This window comes from Tiliqua scincoides, chromosome 6, assembly GCF_035046505.1.
Source record: "Tiliqua scincoides isolate rTilSci1 chromosome 6, rTilSci1.hap2, whole genome shotgun sequence".
NCBI lineage: Eukaryota > Metazoa > Chordata > Lepidosauria > Squamata > Scincidae > Tiliqua > Tiliqua scincoides.
Genome location: NC_089826.1, coordinates 60,039,242 through 60,054,303, shown reverse-complemented (window position 1 = coordinate 60,054,303; position 15,062 = coordinate 60,039,242). Strand labels below are relative to the sequence as shown.

At 41.4% G+C, this 15,062-nt stretch overlaps 1 protein-coding gene across 2 annotated transcripts in view; it reads left to right on the top strand.

Moving 5' to 3' along the window:
• Positions 1-15,062, top strand: part of ACSL1 (acyl-CoA synthetase long chain family member 1) — a 45,644-nt gene that overhangs the window by 15,841 nt on the left and 14,741 nt on the right. For both annotated transcript variants that reach the window (XM_066632688.1, XM_066632687.1), the window contains exons 3-10: positions 2,547-2,661; positions 3,205-3,269; positions 3,955-4,056; positions 8,498-8,597; positions 9,682-9,860; positions 12,906-12,938; positions 13,073-13,124; positions 13,629-13,702. In XM_066632688.1, coding sequence (XP_066488785.1) covers positions 2,547-2,661; positions 3,205-3,269; positions 3,955-4,056; positions 8,498-8,597; positions 9,682-9,860; positions 12,906-12,938; positions 13,073-13,124; positions 13,629-13,702 — 720 coding nt within the window. The remainder of the gene's footprint in view (positions 1-2,546; positions 2,662-3,204; positions 3,270-3,954; positions 4,057-8,497; positions 8,598-9,681; positions 9,861-12,905; positions 12,939-13,072; positions 13,125-13,628; positions 13,703-15,062) is intronic.

The window sequence follows — 15,062 nt, the reverse complement described above, 5'->3', positions numbered from 1 at the left end:
CACTCCCACATATTGTATATACTGTTCACTTGCCTGCTAAAAATCCTAGAGCAGCTCTCTTTTCCCGTTTTGCAATGGACACAATTCTTAATGGAGCTTAGATGGCACCATTTCAAATTGCTACTGCTAGTGCTGACACTTTCTCTAACTTTTAATAACTGTTGTGAAATTTCTGGTTGCCAGTGGTTAGCTGAAACGGGTTGCTGACAACTTCACGCACTGCTGTCTTGGGTGATTTTTCTCTTGACTTAAGTGCAAGAACAGTGTTCCAGCCAGTGGCCCAACAATGATCACTGGCAGACTTCCCTAACATAGGCATACATCCAAGTATCCTTTCTCACCAGGGAAATATGTATTGGATGATGAACCAGTGTTTCGCCGATACTACCACTTGCCCTGCTTCAGGGTTTCCCTGGATAGCAAAACAAGTGCCATAGTGATTCTTATCCACTGCTACCTTCACTTCATTGTCAATAAAATAGTTGCTTTATACCATAATATTCTAATAACATAAAAAATTGCACTTGTGTGATGAGAGCTTTCATAGCAGTTAAGAGCATGGGTGGGGAATTCCCCAGATAAAGTTTCTGTCTCTTCCCTGAGCTTACTGGGCAGCTGTGGGGAAGCCCTGGTCTCTGATCTCTTTTAATGGAATTGTCTGTAAATCCATACCACAGTAAATGAAGTCGGCCCAAGCCATGTTGGAGTAACACAAAGGTAAGCCCACACCGGCTGAGTCCGACTGGCGTGGGGGCATGGGGAGGGCAGGTGGGCAGTGAGTGAGTGGCGATTGGGACCAGGATCCAGCACTTGTGCCAGATCCTAACTGTGTTCTGGGGTGGCCTGGAGCAGCTCTGGGCTGCTTGGATTTGCACCAGCTCTTGAGAAATTCCCCTTGCCCCAGGCTGAGCCCCAACTGGCCCCAGCTCTGCCCTGGATATGGGGCAGGCCTGCTGGCTTGTCTGCTTCAGGGCAGGTTAGGATTGGGCTGCCCATCTTCTAAACACCACATCCTCCAGTCTCACAACCCATCTTCGTCACACTCCAGTATTCCCCCTTTATCTCCTGGGGGGGGGGGGAGGCACAGACCCTCGAGTTCAGCCACTGAACATGTCCTAGTAAGAAAATACTGAAAATACCTGGCTGCTGAACATAGTATTGGTTCCCTCTTGCCACTGCAGGGGAACTTTATATTGCTGCCCTTCTCCTTTTGCCCCTTCTTCCTTTGCCTCCTGACCAAAGGACTGGGAGCTACTGGAGCATTTGCTCCACACAGCTGCTGGACTGTGAGGCCACTGAAGGATATCTGTTTCCTAGTACCACCTTTGACAGCCACTTGTATCAAGGAACAGAACTAAGAGCTGCTTGATACCATCAATTACACTTCTGGGCCTATCACTTATTGTCTACTTCTACTTTACACCTTAATAAAATCTTATGTATTATAAGAAATGTGGCTCTAAAGCAATAAGCAAACTCGTTAAATAGTGAGGTCTAATAGAATGCAGGAAGAGAGCATTCCAGTGGAAGCTGGCTGGTGATGACTAGTTTGACCCATTCCTGATTCACACACAAACTGGTAAATATGGTTTTTCTTATTTGGAAAAAGTGGGCATTAGTTGGTTGAAAACTCAAGCCCTCTTCCAAGTATATAATAGGGAATGTAATTGCATTATGACAGCACTTCAGCTTACTATACTCTTTTACTAAAAGGCATACTTTTGTATTCTCCAGTAATTGTTAAATGATGGCATGTGGTGCTTTAGAGACTTCAGCTGTGACCCTCTTATGAAACTTTAATGTAAACATTTTCAAGTAGCATTTATGTAAACATCAATTCTTAAATACAAAATGGCCTACAAGAAGTTGTTTGAAACCAGTTGAACCTTGCATAAATGTTTCTTGAATGAAAACGCCAAAAAATCAGGTGCTTTCCTAACATATTCACCTAATGAGTTCTGTACAGATGTATAGTATTGATATGGAGGTTATGAAATCTGTACTCTAGTATGAATACTGGACTATGAGAGAGAACAAATACCAAGACAGCTTCTTAGAGTGGCTACAAAGAACAGAATAGCAGCAAAAAACCTTGCAGGGAGGAAGAAGCCTGTACCTCCATAATATATGCATGGCTAGTGGACACTTGGAAGGTTGCATTAATGAGGGCAAAATGTAGTGCCTTGTAAATGTGCTAATATGAATCTACTCTTTTTACTTTACTATAGGAGTATCTGTCACCTGACATTTTCACACTTGGTGAAAGAGTTCATGTGGAGCTGCTCTAGACTTTTGAGAGCCCTGGGCAATTGGGTGTCTCCATTAGCACGGAGGAACTCTGTGTGTGTAACATGGAATGTGCAGATGTAGATCATGTATTTATGTCCTTTATTGGCCCTTTTCTTATTCCTCCATTTGGTGCGGTTCTTGGCTGAAACTGTTGCAGCATTCTGATCACTTGGGTATGATCAGCTATTTCACTTGAAAAGGGATGTCGAAGAAAGTTTTGGAGAAGTAAATGTGCAATTTAACTTTCCTCTACACAGGGTGAGGAACGTGCCCGAAGATCACCATTACTTGACAGCGATGAGCCAATGGAATTCTATTACGATGATGTGAGAACAGTCTATGATGTCTTTCAAAGGGGAATGCATGTGTCAAGTGAGTATGAAATCTTTGGCAAAGGCAAGTGTAGTGGTTTCTGCTTGCTTTCAATAAGGCAGGCAGTAAGAGGTAGTGGTCTGGACATAATTCATTAGATGCAGTTTGGTGCCTTTCTCCAGATATCCATTTTGAAAAATATTTATTCTGTCTTTTACCCAGTTTGGGGCACTGATTATTGCTTGCTAAAATATTACACACAATGTTAAAAAGCAAATAAAAACACAATGGCAATAAAAACACTTCGCAAAAAGCACAAACAGCAAAAAAGTCCCTAAACCAACAGAACGCATGAAAAACCAAATGAAGGAAATTTTTAGCCCTTGCAGAAAGCAAACCAGGGAGAACAACCAAGTTATATAGCATCCAGGATTTGAGAGGCAAGGTTGAGATGACTTTGCAGTCTGCATATGTCTATAACTTGTTGCGTGGGAGTTATAAGGACTGGTGAAAACCACGCATCTAGGTGATGGAATGGAGTAGAATCTCTTAAATAATGTTTGCTAAAATGTATTAAACCCTTTAAATGATTCATAATCCTAGATAACGGTCCCTGCTTGGGTGTAAGGAAACCACATCAACCATATGAATGGATCTCTTACAAGGAGGTAAGTTGACACAACTTCAAGTATGATGCAGTTAATGTTGGTGGTTCTTATGCCTGTCTTTTCCTGCAATAAATATAGGTGGTAAGCTTCAGTAAACAGTTACTGAGTTTGCAGCTGAAAGTGTTAACATTTTCAGGTGGTCTATCTTCATTATTGGCTTGCTGTAAGTTTCACTAGTTCTCAGTTTCTTTGTACTTGCACAACTCGCCTAATTAGATTCCAGAGTGAGATTTCAAGATAGTTAGGATTGGACCTAACCTGTGTAGTATTAAGTTTGTGACAAAGGCTTTATTTTGGACTGTACTTTGACTTTTCAGAAATGAATTCCAAAGTGTGTATTGGAACCAAATGCCCTGCTCCATTATCTGCACTGTCAAGTCTTTTGTATGAACATTCATGTAATAAAACACAAGAAGGAAAATTTCACCACTGACTTGAATTCAACTATATGTGTACCATGTATGATTTTAGTGAAGACACTGGGCTTTTATATAAACAGGATTGCAAATGTAACCAACGTGGGCATTGGCCAATACATGTGTCATCGTGAAATGTGTTAAATGGTTAAGGTAGCATCAGTGTTGCTGAATGAGATGGAATAGAATCCGGAAATGCATATTTGTTTGTACAGAGATGTGGTAGGAGGAATACAGAGTTTATATTGATATGCTGGTTTTTTCGACAGGCTGCAGACAGAGCAGAATGTGTTGGTTCAGCACTTCTCCACAAAGGCTTCAAACCATCTCCTGATCAGTTCATAGGAATCTTCTCACAGAACAGGCCTGAGGTAATTGAGGCTCACTGGACTAATGGGACAGGATACTGCAGTTTTGTACCCTGGTAACATTTTTCCCTTGGCATGACTTGCATTGGACCAAGGAAGTTTATACCTGCCCCAGTTTTGGCTATGTTACTGACCCTTATGGGTGGTTCTGCTGTTTCCTAAAGTATGTAGCTTAACTTATTTGCTTAAGCTACTGACTGTACCAGCTCTGCTCTATTGGAAGGGGGAGTTGAGACTGTTTATGGTTAAGGGTTGAATGGTATGCAGAAGCATACCCAGGGCCTATGGCGTCCAGGGCAGCAGCAACATGATGTCATGACATCACTTTGGATTCTTCAGCTCTTCGTGAGTCAGAAAGCAGCTGGAGATTGTGGGCACTCACAGCAGCACCTGGGATAAAACCATCACTGTGAGTGTTCAAGCAGCAGGTGCTCCAGTCCACTTTCCAACTTGGGAAGTGACTGGACTGTATGCGCCCAACTTGTGGCAATTGAGGCAAAATCTTCCAAGCTACTGCTGAGACGGTTTGTGTGCTTGAATTGCTTCCCAGATTGAAAGCGATTGGAGCACATGTGCTAGCACCCTCTCCAAGTGGCACCCAGGGCACTTGCCCTGTCATGCCACACTGTAGATACACCCTTAGTTGTATGACTCTCTAGTACAGGGGTGCTCAATAGGTGGATCGCGATCTACCGGTAGATTGTGAGGCAAAATGAGTAGATCGCGGAGTGCCGACCCCCCCCTTCAGGTGCCTCTGGGAGGAAACGCCGGGAGTAAGGCCCATTGTACTCAATGGGGCTTACTCCCAGGTAAGTGTGGCTAGGATTGCAGCCTCACAGCCTAATCCTAGGCATGTCTACTCAGGAGTAAGTCCTGTTATACTCAGTGGGGCTCAAGGTACACCAACATACATTGTACACATAAATATTATGTTATGATGGTGCGAACATTGTAAAAAAAAAAACTCTGGTAGATCTCCGGGCCTTGCCGGGTTTCAAAGTAGCTCTGGAGCCAAAAAAGTGTGAGCGCCCCCGCTCTAGTATCTTCTGGCGGGCCAATTGATATGGCATAAGAAACTTGAATTAAAAAAACTCTCAGTTTCCCAATAAACATATGGCTGGTTCAATGTTTTGCATCTGGTTTTTTCTGACAACTACCCTGTTTTGCATTGTGTGCAATTAACAGTCTGCAAAATGAAGAGTCCTCTCTACAGCTTAAAGTAGAGATGTCACACATAAGGCCTGCAGGCCCGGTTAAGCTCATGTAAGCTCCTTATCCAGCCTGCATGATTGGCCTTGTGATAATTGAGTTGCAAAGTGACTCCTCTGCAGCAGGTAGTTGTAATAGGAACTCTTCAATTTCTCTCATGCTGACTAAAGCAAGGCAAGGTATGCAGAACGCTGATAGAAGTGATTCTTCTAAGGAAGTTGGTAACTTAGGGCCAGGGTGTGGTGACTGAAGGAAGTAGCATTGGAGAGTAAGTGCATCGACGGAAGATGTGGGTGGCGTGGTCATTATAGTTAAGTCAGACTGCCCATTGTCCATTTTATGATAACAGTTGTATACTGCTCAGCTTGCTAACTGCTTTGCATGGTAGGGAAAATTAGAGGGAGTGCTGCTGAAAGGATATCCCATGTGATAATGAGGCTCCCCCATATCTTGAAAATATGATCAAGATTTGTATATTTTTCTTCTTCTGTCATTTGCAGTTAATGAGTTCCTAGGTGAGAACAAAATGCTTATTTTGGAACATCACCTGGCTCAATGGTGTCACTTCCAGTCCTCAGCAGGCGCCATGGATACTAACTTTGGCTCATTGTATGAAATGTGTGTTACTCCCCTGGTTTAAAGGGTTATCAGTTCAATTTGCCTGCCTACCCTTTTTTCCCCTAGTGTGTTTGTGGTCTCTGATTAGATTCTAAGTCTGTGGGCAGGGTCTGTTTTTTGCTGCTTATGTTTGTGCAGTACTGGGGGGAGGATTTAGGTACTAGCAATCTACAATCTGCATAGAAGGCTTTTGCCTTCATTTGTGGAAGACAGGCTCTTGCAAGGCACACAACGAATAGTGAATGAAGGTGCCTAAAATTCTTGTATCTTGAAATTATGTAGAAAGCTGGTCTATCTACCACCAGCCTCTCATATGACTGACAACCTAGACATGCCTATTCCATGTTCATTCAGTGCAATGATGCATCCAATTGCTTGAGGGTGCTACTGAAATTCAGTTCCTTTTTTGGAGGGGGGGATTCTATCTTAGTTTACCATGCTTCAGAGTTTATTGTTCAGGACCTGATACTGTAGAATACACCCTAGGAAACTTGTAATACACAGTGCAAGTTGTATTTCCTGCTCTCTAATTTGGTTCAACTTGCTTCTTGAATATTGCTTGCTTACATCAGCTTTCTTCCTTAAGTTCAGGGCAGCTTATATTTATAGAAGTGTCTTTCTATGGCACTTATCAGAACGATGCAGTGCATTCACCTAACAAAGGGCCACTTCATACAGCGTTTTACAAAGGTGGACAAATGCAGTGTATATGTACAATTGTCTTGTAAAATTTTATATATCTTGCAGGCCCACGTGCTTGTTGACATGACTAAAATGGAACTGGACATGACTAACATGGAACAAGTGCTGCAGCTGGAAACCTTATACCTCTATACAAACACATGCACACTGCAGCTAAGTGTGCAGTGTGTTGTCACCTTTTTTTAACGAAAATTGGAAGTGTGCTTTGGTCCCCAAAGAGTGATTTCTAGCATTGGGGAGCCCTGTGGAGGAGGCTGTGGGCCTCCTGGACCCTCCCCAAGTCCAGCAGGATCCCCCTCAGTTAAGGGGGAAAACCCCTGGGTCCCTATGGTGCATCAGTTGCTGCTGCACTGTCGGGACACCCATTATAGGGCCACTCCCCCTAAAGGGCAATGGCTCAGTTTTGATTCACAATAGTGGGTCAAATCCCACCACTTTGGGAACCACTGCCTTATAGTATTAAACACAGTTGTCTGAGTTCTACAGCTAGCACAGGAGTTGCTGCCTCCACAGCTCTTGTGTGGTGGTTTATATACTATGGTCCTTTCCCCCATCTCTTTCTGCCTACTTCTTGGCTCTCTTCCTATACTGCAGTGTTGTCAGAGATTTTTTTTTCCCTTAGAGGAAGAATAATCTCCTTCAGGTAGGATTAGATTGCAAAGTACTCTGCTGGTAGGAAATTCCAGATGCCTTTGGAATGGGAGAGAGTGGGTGTGTGTGTTCAGTTCCTGGCATACTTTGACACATGCCTTTTGCTCCTGATACAAGGTAGGCAGTTTGGTGACCTTTTGCTTGAATGATAGTGGCACAGGCACCTAGTACACACCTTTGGACTGTTGTATGTCTACCACTCAACTTGCTTTCTCCTTTCAGAAGATAAATCCTAAATTTCAGTTTGATTACTTGGTTCTTATGTGAGACAGGCATTTTTTCCTCCCAATGTGCTAGGGACCAGCACTATATCTGTGCCATATTACTGTTCATTCTTGGAAATTCACCAGGGACCAATAACCATTGGGTCAAGGACTGGCAGGGGATTGCAGACCACCCTTTGAGTAGAACTGCCTTGATCATGGTATGGGTGACAATTGTAAACCTACCCCAATGTAGCATCTTTCCCAGTGATGGTGTTTCCCTGAAACCCTTTTTTAAAAAACATTGAGCCCTTTCAAGATAGGAAATTATTCTTTGCTATGTGAACCGCTTTGAGAATTTGACTTATGACTGTGTATATGAGAGTACTTGTTTAGTTGACTTATGTGGAGCTACTGTGTAATCTCTCCATTGCCCAGGAAGATTGGTCACTTGTAACGTACACCCCCCCTTTCCTATACTGCATATACTGGTCTAGTCATCTTCTTGTACAAAACCAGACTTCTGTGTGAAGCATCATTCTGATTCAGTCAGTGAAAGTAGCATAACCTTTCCAGCATCTTTTACAATCACTATTCCATGTGGAAGAAAGGGGAAAAAACCTGATGCTATTAAGGATATAACGCTTATCCAGTTTCTCAATTAAAATGTAATATTTTGCAATTAATGGCTACATGTATTGTCCTCTTGCAAACTGTAATACTGCTTTAGGTATTAGAATATTCTATTTAAATAAATACCATGTGGGGATATCATGCATGAGTATACTGTGCACATACCAAGGAAACTTGCTCAAGCCATGTTTAACAAGCATGTGCTTCAAAGGAGTGTGTGACAACCACATGTTTGCTACAGAAAGCACCAGTTATGTAGCAGTCTGCCTTCTGCACTGTTACTACTGATGGCAACAGCTTGCTTTGAAAACAAGTGAGTCTGCTTGAAAAAGGTACTTCCAAACTTGAATTTCTGTTGGCAAATGTCTAAATCAGGCAAGCTGGCTGACTTAGAAATATATGCTTCATTAATACCACTTCTCTTGCAGTGGGTTATCATTGAACAAGGATGCTATACTTATTCTATGGTGGCTGTGCCTCTTTACGATACTCTTGGACCTGACGCTATCACTTACATTGTAAATAAAGGTAGGTTCTGTATTCCTTGACTACGGGAATCTATTACGTCAGTGGTTCTCAAACTTTTAGCACTGGGACCTACTTTTTAGAAGGAGAATCTGTCAGGACCCATTGGAAGTAATGTCATGACTGCAAGTGACATTATCAAGCAGGAAAATTTTTAACAATCCTAGGTTGAAACCCTACCCACGCTTACCTAGGAGTGAGTCTCATTTACCATCATTGTTAAAAGCATATACATAGTAGTCTGTTTAAAAGTATAGATCTGTAACAGTTCCCCAAAGCAGTCACATGCCATGGTAGCATCAAGTCTAATATATTTTTTTTAAAAAATTGAACTGAATGAGGACCCACCTGAAATTGGCTTGCAACCCACCTAGTGAGTCCCGATACACAGTTTGAGAAACACTGTGTTACATTTTGCTGAAGGGCCTCTAATTGAACCCAAACAAGCAATATTGCAAATGCTTTTGAAAAAACTTCTAAAAACTGGCAACAGAGTAAAGGACTAGGATCAAATAGGCTCACCTAGCTTGGTGGACTCGCTGGTCATGGGCAAGGATTCTCTGTCTCTGTGGAGTCAATGGTTTGGGCAAAGCAACAGTTTTATTTTTTTAAACTATCCCACATGGCCCTGCAAACTACATAATCTCTGCATAAAAGTAAAATTCTTCCCTTGGCTTCATAATTTTTTCATGTAGAAATAATACTGGATAACAAATTTTACAAAGGCCATGCCTCCAAGATTAACTTAGTCATTTCTTATCTGTGTTCAGCACCTCAAAATACATATGACAATGAAAATGCAAAATTAGCTGTGGTTTGTGAAAGATTTGCAGTAGACAGTTTCATGGACATGTATTGGTAGATGTCCGCAATTGCATCACCTATGTACATAATTAGTTTCCCCTAAACTAGTGCCAATTGGCAGATTTTACTGTCATTTTCATGTTCAGCACATCAGAATTAGTAAAGATTAGCCATTCTCATTTCAGAGGCAAATGTGTGTCCAGTATAATTTATTAGACCCAGATTACCTCATCACTAGGTCTAATTACTCAAGTTTTGAATGTCTGGTTCTCTTCCAATTTAGCTGACATTGCCTTGGTCTTTTGTGACAAGCCTGAGAAGGCTAAGCTGCTGCTGGATAGTACTGAGAAAGGAGAAATGTCAATCCTCAAAACGATTGTGATTATGGATACATTTGACAGTGATCTTGTGCCCTGTGGAAAAAAATGTGGAGTAGAGATCATCAGCATGAAAGAATTTGAAGTAAGCAAACCAACTTCTCAGATTGCCTCCAGTTTTGCTGGTATAACCAGATATCTACATCAAAGGCGAGGAAGAAGCAGAGGCCAACCAGTTACAAAACCTGATCTTTGACCAACTGAGTGAAGGATAAAGGTTAGACTTTGTGTAAAGACTGAGTCTCCTGGATAGCCAACAAATTGCTGGTGACATTGCACAATACCTAGATTTAAAAACCTTTACATGGATTAAAGGCATATGGTGTGGCTGGTTCAAAGGTTGCGTTAATTCTGAAAACTGCACTCTGTTCAAATAAACTGTGGTCTGATTAGTTTCCCAATGCAACCAGATGCACAAATAGATACTTTAATATATTTAGGATTCTGTGGTATAGTGCTGCAGTAGGGATTTAAGCAGATTTCTCCCAGAATTTTAACATCTGTAATATGAAAAATACCTAGTGTCTAAAGTACCTGATATATCCAATACTGATGCCAATAAATTTGCAATTGTTAGGCTTGGTATGTATTGTAAGATTACCATGGCATCTTGTTCAGGGATGTTCATAACTTCACAATTGGTTCCCCCTTAGACAGAGAAGCTGTGGATTATTTGTTGACTTACTTTCCAGATCTTAAAGTGGTTACATTAGTAGGAACTTCAGAAGTTCATGAGTGCTAGACACATACCCGCACTGAAGAGATTTCTTGGGAAAGGGTGGCTTAGCTTAGAACAGTTGTCATGAGAACCTATTTAGTATCAACCTCTGTGTTTTGCCCACCGGTTTGGTCTACTTCATAGTGGTTCCCAAGGCAGAGAATTACTGTTGAAGTTTTAATGACAGTTCTACCCATGGTGCATATAGTCAGTTCTCGTTATCTCTAGGGTTAGGTTCCTAGAAAACCTAGTGGATACCAAAGTAGCAGTTACTGAATCATTGAGCTTATGGGGATAATGGGGTTAAGTTCCGGGCGACCCTCTTCACCATATACTCTATGAAATGTATGAACCTGAATCTTAATTTGAAGTCTGTGGGGCTGGGTCAGCCATTTTCAGCCTTTTTCATCTCATGGCACACTGACAAGGCCACTAAAATTGTCAAGGCACACCATCAGGTTTTTTACGATTGGCAAGGCACATCATGCTGCCAGTGGGGGGCTCACATCCCCATTGGACCTACTAATAAATGACCTTCCCCCAAATTCCAGTGGCACACCTGTGGACCTCTCATGGCACACCAGTGTGCCATGGCACAGTGGTTGAAAATGGCTGGGCTTGTAGCATTTCAGTGCTACTTGGGAAGCAGCTCGAGCAAGCTGCTTGGTGTAGCACAGAAGCCATGGCGAAGAATTAGACAACATACAGGTTTCAGAGAGATGCAGAAAGGCTGGAAGCGGGAGCAGGAATGAGAAGTCTGTCCCACCCTGCCTCTTGCCAGCTTTATTTATACTTTAAACATGACGCAATCCCTTGCAATACCAAAAAGGTTACTGTTGGTGAAAGATTTTACTAGGAGCTTCTACCAGGCTCTGACCACAACATTCTTTTGACTAAGATAAGGGCCACATCTTCATAACATCCTCTTGTTGACAGGCTATGGAGCTTTAGACTCAGCATGTTATTCAAGGCTGCGCTGAGTGTGCTCTGCAAAGGTGCAAAGTGTGCTTTGCTTTATTGCCAACATACTGAGGCTAAGGCCAGCGCCTCCACATAAACACTACATGGGCTGGGTGATAGCAAGAGCTCATCAACATCTCCAATATCTGATGCTTCCTTTTCCGTGCTGAATATCCCTCAATTTGTTGAAGATTGCTGGCCCAACAATGAGTTCAGCAGTGGGGTGGGGGTTGCTTCACCACCTCCTCTACCTGACTTGGCTCCTCTCCTGGGCTTTCACCAGTTCCAGAGCAGCCGTCAGGTAGCCTTCCAGAAACCTCTCATCATTGCCAGAGATTATGTTAAAAGAGCATTCTATTATACTCCACATATTTCAAATCTTTCAGCATGTCTATTCTGTGCTTCAAACTGAGAAGTAGGGCAGGGTCCCCCAAATGCTGCTTTATCAGCATGTGTTTCACATACATCAGTGAAGAAACTCATATGTTTATAAACCTCTTAATGTTGTTCCGATGGAAGTGTCAACTTAAGAAAAATGCTGAATTTCTGTTAAGTTTTAAACATCTTGGTGTGGATGACGAAGACCACCATTATTAGGCAGCAGTACATGTAGTGCTAGTCTAGCTGTCGCTTGATTTACCATCAGTTGCATCTCATCAAGATAATAGTGTAGCCACTGAAAGTATTGCCAATCCTAATCCACTGAGGAAGTGAAAAGACCAGAATCTGTAGACGTACTCCCCAGTACAAAGCATAATCCTCACTTGGCTTTGAAAGCTTAACCAGGTTATTGTGGCAATGTTCTTAAGAGTACCAGATACTGTGTATCTGTAAATGAAGGTTTTGTTATGTGAAAAGAACGTCTTGTAAACATTTTAAGCTTTTGTGAATAATGGAACCAAACTAGATGAGAAGAGCTTCTTCAAGAAAAGTTTAGTCTTGGTTAGAACCCTGGAATTCCATGGAGATGTAGTACAGGGGTTCCCCCCCCCCGTATCCACAGGAGACGTGCTCCAGGACCCTATGCAGATACAGAAACTGTGGAAACCCCCTGTGCAAGTGGGAAATAACTTTAATAGGAAGCAGGAGCTTCTTGCTTCCTGTTAACGATTTTGAGTCATCTCGTATAGCTTGCAGACTTCTGCCTGCTTGTCTGTCTATAAGGTTCATGCTTATTGTAACCAGTAAAAGCAAGACATTTTCATCCTTAGCACTAGTGGTAAGACTAAAAACAAAGTTAACGGCCATGGGGGGTGCAGGTTCCCCAGATCCACAGATATGTGAAACCGCAGATACCAGATCTGTGACCATTTGGGGGGGGGGGTTGCCTGTAGGTATCAATTTTGAAGGTACCAGTAATAAGAGCCTGGAAATCTAGAATAAAGTTTAAAGTTGTCTTCATGGTCTAACTTGCTATCTATTCTGCTTGTCTCCTCCCTCTTCCCTTTTTAGGCATTGGGAAGAGCTTACAGACACAAGCCTGTAGTAAGTACCATGTAGCTTTCCAATGTTGTCTGAAATTTGTTAACTTAAAATCTTGGTCTATAAGATTTTTTGAAGTCTCTTTATGTATTAAAAAAAACAAACCAGAATACTAGTGATTCATCTCTTGTTTCTAGCTTCCAAAACCAGAAGATCTAGCCGTAGTGTGTTTTACCAGTGGAACAACAGGTATCCTTGCCTTAAGACTTATACTGTAGGAGGAACATCTGTTAGGATGTTCCTCTTAAATATGTTGTGTAAACTTAAACAGGCAGTGAATGTGCTTGCTGTTTAATTTAGGTAGGGCATAAATAGAACTCTTTTTGTGGTAGCTGCTCTTGATTGATGACTGAATGGGCACTTGAATTTTGAGGTACCTGGATTGCAATCTAATGTCAAAATGTTTTACTATTGTAGAACAGATTCTTTACTAAATTGCCATGAGCGAAACCTTTAGAAAGAGCATATATACTTTTCTGAGAGACAAATAAGCAAGTTCTGCAGCCTTTGCAGTATATCTGTCTCTGAGTGTGTCAAAGATCTGTTTGGAATTTTTTTAAATATGAGAAAACTACTTGGAGTAATTACAAAGCCCATTACTTTAGCCTCTTGCCAACATATACAGGAGTTCATTAAAAATTGAATGTTTAAAGGCCTTCACTATTGCACATCCTAATACCTTTCTCCCTCCAGGAAATCCCAAAGGAGCCAAGATCACTCACCGAAATATAATCAGCAATATGTCAGCATTTGTGAAAGCTACAGAGGTAAAGATTGAAGATCAAAAATATCAAGACTCTGGAGTGTGATTCATTTAGAAAGAAAGTACTTGAAATTTTCACAATGTAAAACTGTCTACAGTTGCTGAAACCCAGTGTAACTAACCAAGACCTGGAGACAAATGGTTTGCATTTCTAAGTTTTCAACAGCTCAGTATCATTTTTGCTCTTCCACTTTAATGTTGGTATCATTTTTCTATAAAAACAAAACCATTTTCTAACCTATGAGGCATTAGTAACTTTTTCTGAGTGGCTTTAGTAGCTTCATTCTCTTTAGAATCTTCATTCTCTTAGGGCTTATAATAAACTCTGTCCTGGAAGCTCATTCATATTGATCACAGGCAAATCAAATGTAATTGGCCATAGGAACATAGATCTGCCTGCTGAATTTCTTAAATATGTTAATATTTATATGAAGCATGTCCTAGTGCTTACACTGTTCTGTATATTACTGAATCTAATAAGGCTGGCCAGTATTATCCTATTGCCTGAAGGGAAACAGGGTAGATATGAGTGGCTTGCCTAAGGCCACTTAACAGTTGTATGCAGGATTGGTTTCCCTGTGTTGCTTTGAAAAACTTGCTTTCTGTGAACCCATCTTTGTTTGCTAGACCATTCTTTGTCTGCCAGTATCTCTGCTTTAGTGTACCATCTTATTTTGCTCTTTGCTTGTGCACATATTATACTTGAATTGTGTGGGTTAATCTGTCTTGGAGCTTCATATAATGAGGAATGCTACCTGGGAGCAAGGGACTGGACTGGATGACTGTGTCCATTTCAGCTCTTTTGTTCTAACAGACTCGTGTAGCATTTTGGATTATAAATGTCATGCTGATTCAGTCTTGTACACAACTTGGAAGCCAGAACTGACTCTAACGACGAAATTATTAGTAACCGAAGATTAACATGGATACCTTGTTGAGTGATGAAAGCTAACATTCAGATCTTCCTTAGCAAGTGAAAACTGAAAACTTAAATTAGCCTAGCCCAAGATCCACATGAGTGACTTGGCACTGCCTGCCTTCTATGTAAAGAATAATGTGGCACTATTCACAGCATAACAGAAGGGAGGCATGTACTCTAAGAAGATAAGAACTTGTGTGCTTGCATCTACATCTGTTTTATACATGCCTTAGGTCTTGATACATTTTATACATTAGGTCTTGATAATTTATTGTTGGAACAAAGCAACTTGACATGGTTGATGCCAAAGGTACCTTCTGAGTCATTTTAAACAGCAGTGTGCTATGAGTAGGTTAACCATTTCCACTGTCCAAAACAGTAGGTTACTGTTCCACTGTAAACTTAAGTGTTTACATTACACAGTCAATATCCAATTCAATCTTAG